Source organism: Phocoena phocoena, chromosome 14, assembly GCF_963924675.1.
Source record: "Phocoena phocoena chromosome 14, mPhoPho1.1, whole genome shotgun sequence".
Classification (NCBI taxonomy): Eukaryota; Metazoa; Chordata; class Mammalia; order Artiodactyla; family Phocoenidae; genus Phocoena; species Phocoena phocoena.
This window is the reverse complement of record NC_089232.1, coordinates 68,613,607-68,622,409: the sequence shown is the minus strand read 5'-3', so window position 1 is coordinate 68,622,409 and position 8,803 is coordinate 68,613,607. Positions and strand designations below refer to the sequence as shown.

Genomic DNA, 8,803 nt, shown 5'->3' with positions numbered 1-8,803 from the left:
CACAAGCCTGTCCTTGGACAGGCCCTGTTTGCTTCATTCACAAAGGAGAAAAATGAAAGGAGCAACCAAAAAGTGTACATGGTGAAAATATTAAAAAAATTCTGAATGGAAATAAAAAAATAAAGATGGTGGAAATACATGGAATAATTCTAGAGAAGAAGAAAATATGTGGCTGAGATAGTAGAGGGCTGTCTGAAAAAGCAAAAAGCCTGTTTACCACAGACCGCTCTGACTTTATAGGCGACCTCATGGGCAGCAAAAACAGTTTGAAAACAAGACTACTGATAGATAAGCTATGCAATGTTTAGCTATTTCCTATTAGGTATTAGCACTGGATTCCCAAGGACTTCGACCAAAAATGAAGCAAGTTAAAAAAACTGACATCTGATACCAGCATATATTTACTTGTGAGTCTATTCAAGCACAGCTTTGAGGCTTAACAACATCTCCGTAATATCTCTGCAAGGTAGGTCAAAGCAGTATGACTCTTCTCAGTTGTGCAAGAGAAACAGCTCTAGAGAAGCTAAGTCACTTGTCTAGTCACACAGTAGATGTCAGGGACAGTGCTTTGGTCTCTGGATTACCATCCCAGTGTCATGATGTCTGTGAAAGGTAGCTTGGTTGTTGTGGAAAACTACAAAAACTGGATGCAAAAGGAAAAAGCAGACTTCTTGGTTAAATCCAGTTCCACTGATATCAGGAAAATCCACTGTGTTTAAGAATAAAAGTCAAATCACTGTTTATGGAAACGAATTAGAATACATCAAGGTTTTCTATGGGGTCTTGTAGGTCTGGAGAGAAACTCTCCCTCTTTGCCTTATATTTTCCTCATCCTCTTTTTACAGCGCTGGTTGAAAACAGGGGAGGACCCCATGAGGCTGTCAGTGGAGTGGGAGCCGTAGCTGCTGTCTGAGTCATCAGGGCTCTGGGGGATCCCAGCTTCACTCATGCCTGACATGGGCTCCTCGAACACATCGCTGCCCAGCACGCCATGCCCAGAGACGTTGCCTTCTTCACTCTCTTGCGGCTCCATTTTCACGTGGGCCAAGTTCCAAAGAAGTGAAGCATTTACTTCTGTACCTGGGAATGGAAGAAGAACGTAGAACTAACTAGCAGTAAGAAAGGCTGGAACAGGGCTTCCCTGGTGGCACAGTGGTTAAGAATCCTCCTGCCAGGGCAGGGGACATGGGTTTGAGCCCTGGTCCGGGAAGATCCCACATGCCGCAGAGCAACTGAGCCCGTGTGCCACAACTACTGAGCCTGTGCTCTAGAGCCCATGCTCTGCAACGAGAAGCCACTGCAATGAGAAGCCCACACACCACAACGAAAAGTACCCCCCTGCTCGCCGCAACTAGAGAAAGCCTGTGTACAGCAACGAAGACCCAACACAGCCAAAAATAAATAAATAAAATAAATTTGTTTTAAAAAATCTATTAAAAAATAAAAAGGCTGGAACAAAGTAGGAGACATGCACCACCCAGGGCCAACTGATGACCTTTGAGGTCAGTTTTCACTCTGATTCTCTACTTGGATGGAGAATATGGTGGTTATTCTCTGCTCAAACAGTTACCAACCCTAAATATCTTCTTTTCCACTTCCTCACCCTCCTTTACCCCACCTCATCCACCTCCATTTTCCCTAAACTAGGGAAGTAAAACTATGCTCGTGGAAAGATTCATGGCTCAAAGGCAGGCACAACCATGGGCTCTTAGTCAGGTGTTACATTGGCCTGTCCTTTTATGGGGCTGTCTTGTTTTCCTGCCTTGTGTTTGGGTCCCTGGTCTTCTCTCACATTATGAAAAGTTAATGACCAGTATGAAATGCTGGCAGCTGTTCCCAGACTGCTGAAAAGAGACATGACCCCTACATCTGCAACAATTTCTTTTTGGCTCTCCTGCCTCTGTGTCTTCTAGCAACACTGTTCTGTGGTTATTACGTCTTCCATGGTGAAAGGCTCTCTGCCCAATACTTTAAAAAATGCGGCCTAATTCTGTTTAGACTACACTGAAGGACTGGCTATTTGCATCATTTGTGCATTGATGACGTGACAATTTATATTTGTAAAGAACTGGGCGTCTAGACTAATTTGCAATCTAACTGACTTACGGATCAAGTCATCTGGTTCTGAAGGTAATCACAGGGTCTATCTGGAAGAAGAGGCCAGCTGCCTGTAACTGGGATGCCCTATTTCAATTCCTTTCAGTTCCAACTTGTTGGGAGGTACTTTAGCAAGGAACCCCAACTATTCAAACATCCCTGAGCAATTAACATTACTCCATCTATCTGGAAGTTGCCTTAATCAATTCAGTACAAGCAGCAGGAAAGACCAGAATACAGAGAACAGGAGGCCATCTGCCCACCCAGCTTCGTCAGCTGAATTAACTCTGGTAATCACTTATTGCATCTACATCCTAACTAGAAATAATTTTAAAGAATGTCTGTAAAGCTCTGCTAGTCCTTTCTTCCTTAATTACAAAGAGAATATTGGTATCTGTGGATCAGTGAAGCTATATTCGTTTTCAGACTTTCCATTCTCCTGCCCATCCCCACTTTTGTTCTTCCATCTCCAGAGTTTGAATCCAAAACGCAAGAAGTACTGAGACTGGCAGATCTCCCAGAATCAAAATGGGTACGTTGTTTTCTCTTACTTGAAGCCTGTGGTGAAGCCTCGACCTCCAGGTTAGATGGGAAGCGTTCACTCTGAGCCCCAAGGACTCCCATGGGCAGTGACTGGTCTCCAGAAGCAAGGTCAGCCTCCAGTTCCTCACTGACAGGGAAGGTGATGTCGCTCACAGGTTCCTCCTTGATCTTTACAGGTTTAGTGTCCTCTGTGGCCTTCTCAGGATTGACAATCCTTTCATACTCTTCAGAGAGCTGCTTACTAATCTGTTGGCAAGCAAGAGTCAATTTTCCAAGTTAAAAGCAAGTTGGATAGTCAGCTTGTGGCATCCATGGAAAAGCCAACAGAATATGAATATGCATAAAACATCACTGCCAAAGGAAGGAATGTGAGTTTGAAATTCGTAAATGACAGAGACATGTAAAGAATATCTGTTTAGCAGAGAATGTGTATGTCATTAATTAAAAGGTACATAAAGGTGAAAAATATTTAGACTGTATTATATCAGAACTGGGACAAAAGATCACAGTTTGAGCTATAAAAATTAAGATTCAACAAAGGTACCACAGGTGGATGATGAGCACTGTAGGAAATCTGGATCGCTTAGCAAAGATGACTGGGAGTTAAGAATTCCTTACCATATTTTAGATTTGGGGAAACCGAAACAGTGAACAAAATGCCTCAGGCCACAAGGGTTGAAGAGCTCAGATATTTCTGTTTCTAACCAAAAATGGTGTCTCCCCCACCACACTCCACCCTTGGGCAGCATCACCTCACTCTGCTTTGTTTCTTTCTCATAGCACTTAACGCCATCTGAAATTATTTTGATCATTATATGTTTACTTGTTTTTGTTCCCCTCTCGACAAGAGTGCAAGCTCAAGGCACTTGTTAACTGCTGAATCTCATAGTGCCTGACTCACAATAGGCACTCAATAAATATTCGTTGAATAAAAGCATGCTAACCACATGCTATAATTTCACTGACTAAAGGAGACCCCTGAGTCTGGCCAGGTCAGTGATGAGGCCAGTGGAACACAGCCAGGGCCGAAGAGGAAAGCAGGGTAAGTCCACTCTGTTCCAAGACCCTGTGCTCTGCACCCTAGAGCAAGTGTTAGGGATCCTGCTGGACACGCCTAGATTACACATCTTTACCCACTTCTCCTCAGGGTCCTCTCACCTGCAGCATGTAACTGTGATAGTCCTTGATGCGGTGCTGCCAGAACTTCTGGAGGGAGAGCACGCTGCCAATGCCCACTTCATGGAAAACCTGCTCCATCACGTCGGGGAAGGGAGTCTGCCCCAGCCGGGCCTCCTGATCCACAGCAAAGCGCAGCAACTTGGTGAACTTAAGACAATACTCGTGTGCCACATCAGTTAGGGTCTCCAGGACACTTTCGTTAGCACACTCAAAGCCTGCGTGGGCTAGGATTGTGGCCACTGCCTGGTAGAGGAGCTGCCGGCAGGAGTGCCAGCTGAGTTCAGTCACAGGTTCCCCTTTCCCACTGAAAGTGGAGACATGCTAGTGTTATTAGTGCTCTTGCAAAGGGGTGACCTGTCCTGTCTCCCTAGGAAGTTTACAATCCCAATCAAACCACCGGCTCAGCTTTCCAGGGGAATTCTAGGCAGGTTACATAGCCCAGTGCCATCTTGTTGCTGCCAGGGCATGTCTCAACAACCCACAGTCATATCCCTGAGCTGCTCCAATTACATAAAGTTTGAACAGGCAATAGATGCCTGTAGTAAACAGTATAAAAGGGTATCTAGTGAAAAGGAAGTTTCCTTCTCCTTATAACAACTGCTGGATTTTGATCACTTTTAGGATCTGATTAATTTTAAGAGTATAGCTCAGATACTGCTCAGTGGTGCTCTATTTCACCAGAACATAGGTTCCTCACATGCTGGGCAATATATGGACTTCTAGAAATTCACAGTCCCAATTAGGAGATTCTTATTTAACTACAACAGACCATTTGTAAAGCTGGGAAAGGAACTCAATTTTATAAAGGCAATTTAAAACATATATAGCTTACAAAGCATTTTTATCCTGTTTTATGCTGTGAAGTGGGTAGGGGTCCATATTTCTTCACATTCCTATCCGGCAGGTGAAGAAAATGAAGTTCAGAGGGGCTGACTTGCCAAAAGATTTTTGGTATTATTAAGTGATAGAGCTTCTGCCTTTAGATCCCATGTTCTTAATAATACACTGTTTTGCGCCTAATCACTATGACAAAGATCCTAATCTTTCCAAAACAAAACAAAAAACCTCAAAAAACTGTCTGGTCTCCTAAAAATAACTTTTAATGAGCTCCTAATAATTTACCCGCTCTCCTGAAATTTCCTATCTTCTGCCTCCCTCTGACAAAGTAAATAGATAAAAAAAAGATAGGGTACAGAAAATTACTTTTCCCTGGTCCATACTTGGCATGCGTCACCCTGTGCTTGCTGTACAGAGTGCCTAAGGAGCTGCACACCCATGCTGCTGTTATCTGCTCAGTAGCAACTACTGTAATTCACATAGTAATTGGAACATAAGAAAACCAACTGCCTAATAACTTTCCATTCACTGTTTGCATCATCGTTTCCCATGGCCAGTCTCTCTGGACCAAAAGCTAAAGGCTTCAGAAGTGCCTAATAAACAGAGCTAAATCAGTATTGCTTTGCTTAATATGTGGACCCATTTCAAAGGAAAATAATTCTTCCCGTATCCCCATAGCTGATGCAAATTATTTTTGTACACCGTTTCTTAAATATGTATAAAACAAACTACGTTTAAACTTCTGATGTTCACAGAATCTTCCTAACAATTAAAATTAGAAAATTGACACGAAAGTACAAATTCTAAATAATAGCATCAATTTAATATGAAGGACAATATTATTTTGTTAAAGGTAAATTGCTCTCAAAATGTAAACTTGGTACTGATTCCCACAGGGTAAGTGTGTTGAAGTTAGGCACATCTATACTAACACGGGGCAAGCATGTAACGACACAGTTCTCTCTCCCTTTTTCACAATTCCAGTGTCTTCAGAGCCTTCGATTAGACAATACACCATGACATTTTCTGGCCTTCATCTGGCCCAACTGCAAGCCTTACTTAACAAGTCTACTTCTGTTCTTTTCTCATTAATTTGGGACAACGAAAATAGTAGCAACTATTATCATCAATAGGCAGATGCACTAAGTGATATACAATATTACTTATGTAGTATTTTTGCCAACATTTCATTTGAATCTAATCTTGAGGAAATAATCAGCAAATCCAGTCTGATTTGGGACAGCCTACAAGTGACCTAAACTCTTAAAAAAGATTAATATCATGTATTATAAAAGGGGGAAGCTATTCTGGCTTAAAAGACACTAAAGAGGCAGAGAAAGACAAATACTGTATGATGTCATTTTTATGTGGAATCTAAAACAAACTAGTGAATATAACAAAAAAGAAACAGACTCACAGATATAGAGAACAAACTAGTGGTTACCAGTGGGGGAGAGGGAAGAGGGGCGGGGCAAGATAGGAGAAGGGGATGAAGAGGTATAAACTACTATGTATCAAATAAATAAGCTACAAGGATATATTGTACAGCACAGAGAATATAGCCAATATTTTATAATAACTTTAAAAGGAGTATAATCTATAAGAATATTGAATCATGCTGTTGTACACCTGAAACTAATATAGTATTATAAATCAACTATACCTCAAAAAAAAAAAAAGACACTGAAGAGGTATAACAACCAAATGCAATGCGTGAATCTTTGTTAGGTCCAGGACTGGGGACAAACATACCTACAAAAGATATTTTGGAGACAACTGGAGAAATCTGAATACAGACATATTAAATGATAGTATTTAATTAGTGTTCATTTACTTTGATGTGATAATGGTTATTGGGATTGTGTAGGAAATTTCCTTATTAGGATAAGTTGAAGAATTTAGGGGTGATATATTGCAATGTCTCCAACTTTAAAATATTTGGCAAAAAAGGTCTTATGTGTATATGTATATGTTTGTATATTTGTGTGTAAATGTGTGTATATACACTTACACATACGTGAGAGAGAGAAAGTAAATGTGGCAAAATGTTAACAATTGGTGAATCCAGGTCAAGGGTATTTGGGTGTGTGTCGTACTATTATTTAAACGTTTCTATAGGTCTGACAAAGTTCAAAATGAAAAGGAAAAAGTAATTATTTGGCACCAAATGCAAACTTTCACACTGAAGCCTAGTAGTAGCCCTAGGTTATAAGGCAGTCATTCAGAGGACCTGGAGCAGGGCTTCTCAAATTGAAATATACTTATGAACATTCTGGACGTCTTGTTAAAATGAAAATTCTGATTCAGCAGGTCTGGGTGGGTCTGAGACTCTGCATTTCTAACAAGCTCCCAGGTGATGTTGATGTTGCTGATCTTGGACCAGATTTTGAGTAGCAAGGATCAAGAACATTTTTCTATTATTATTTCTTAAACTATGTTATCAAAATGAAAATACACAATTAAAAATTCTTGTATAGAACTTGGAGATTCCTAATAGTATGAGAATAAGTCCATGAATCTCATTTTGAGGGCACTGAGCTAAACCCATATTATACCTTTTAATGAAACAGAAGGACTAGACTCTGAGGACTATGCGACATGGCCTATTTTACAAACTAGTGTAGTACTTGCTCCTAGTAAAGTGCTTGGCACATATTAGGCACTCCATAAATATCTGCTGCATCAGAAAATAAAAAAGTAACAGACTCTGGATTCGGAAGATCAGGGTTCAAGTCCTAGACTTCCCACTAATTACCTGAGCAACTTTGGCCAAGGCAATTACTCTCATCCTCAGTTTCCTCCTGGAAATGTGATTACCTGCTTAACACAGTTGTTGGGAAGATTTTTTGAGAAAAGTAAGATATAGCAAAGCCTTGCCTTACCGATAAAAGTCACTCTCTGGGTCACTGTGCCGGATGTGGAATGGGGTGCTGGGATTCTTACAATCTAAAGGAAGGAGGTCATCAGGAAGAGGAGGTGACCCAGGGCAGGACGGAAGAGGCTCACTCTCTTCGGTCTTTACACCTTCTGTCTGTTGCTGATTCTGCGCCTGAGCTGTGGCAATGAGGTTACGCAGACGTCGGTTGTGCTGGATCAGCTGAATGGTATGGATGGTGAGGCTGCATGGCTCTGAGGGGATATCCAACATAGTGGGGGGCTTGGGCTTGTTGGCTGAGGGTTGGTGCAGGGGTGGGTCATGGACTTCTACCAGTCGGAACTCCCGAGGGAGCAAGTCAAAGGAACTTCTGTTGGTCTGGCTTGATGAGATTGGTATCTCTCCCCAGTATCTCAACATTTTGGAATAAGAAAGGAAGAGCTTTCAAGTTAAATATAGATGATATCCGAAAAGTAGTGTTTTAAAATCTCTAGCAACTGCAGATTATGGGCTTCTGTAGTGAAAAATATGAAGTCTAGCCAGTTATTTACATAAAAAGTAGGCAGTTCAAGACCACTTAGAAAAATGTCAGTGTCAGCAACACTGTAGGACCAAGGATGTTCTCCCTGAAGAAATTAAGAGAAATATAACTGTTAGATGCCAGTCATCACAATCACACACTAGGACAATTCCTACTGGACTGAACCACAAGGTAGAGTTTGGGTCATCAGTAGATTAATAGCTGCAAGAGCATCTGGGGCTATAGTGTCCATATTTTCCATCTCACCCTACTAACTCATCACGAGAACTGCCATCATACCCAGTCCTGAACGATTTGCAAGGCAAGATACTTAAATGAAACCTGGAATACTTCTCAGAGTATCTTGACACATCTGTCCTGGATTAGTAGGAGAAAAGGGAATAGAGTTAAAGATAGGAAAAGGTGGTTTTTTTTTTTTTTTTGATGCAGCTTGTAGGATCTTAGTTCCCTCGACCAGGGATAGAACCCAGGCCTGGGCAGTGAAAGTGCCGAGTCCTAACCATTGGACCACCAGGGAATTCCCGAGGTGGTTCTTAATTTGTGAATGCCAGGCGTGGGAACCTTTAACTGGTCCTGGTGGAAAAATTTATGAACCACTAACCTAAACAGTCTTATGCATTCAACTTGACGTATATAGGGAAGAATCTGAGATATCTGCTGTCTCCTAACGAATATCCCTTCCTTCAGTCTCTCCTTATATCTAATCTACTCTCTACAGTAATGCTAGAATT

General features: G+C 41.4%; 1 protein-coding gene across 1 annotated transcript; it reads right to left on the bottom strand.

Annotated features, from left to right (window-relative positions):
* Window positions 1–817: 817 nt before the first annotated feature.
* Window positions 818–7,951, bottom strand: SUPT7L (SPT7 like, STAGA complex subunit gamma). Its single transcript, XM_065891465.1, has 4 exons — window positions 7,539–7,951; window positions 3,799–4,123; window positions 2,649–2,886; window positions 818–1,080 (listed from the first exon to the last, which is right to left on the bottom strand). Exons 1-4 carry the CDS (start codon window positions 7,949–7,951, stop codon window positions 818–820), a joined length of 1,239 nt encoding a protein of 412 aa, XP_065747537.1.
* Window positions 7,952–8,803: the final 852 nt, after the last annotated feature.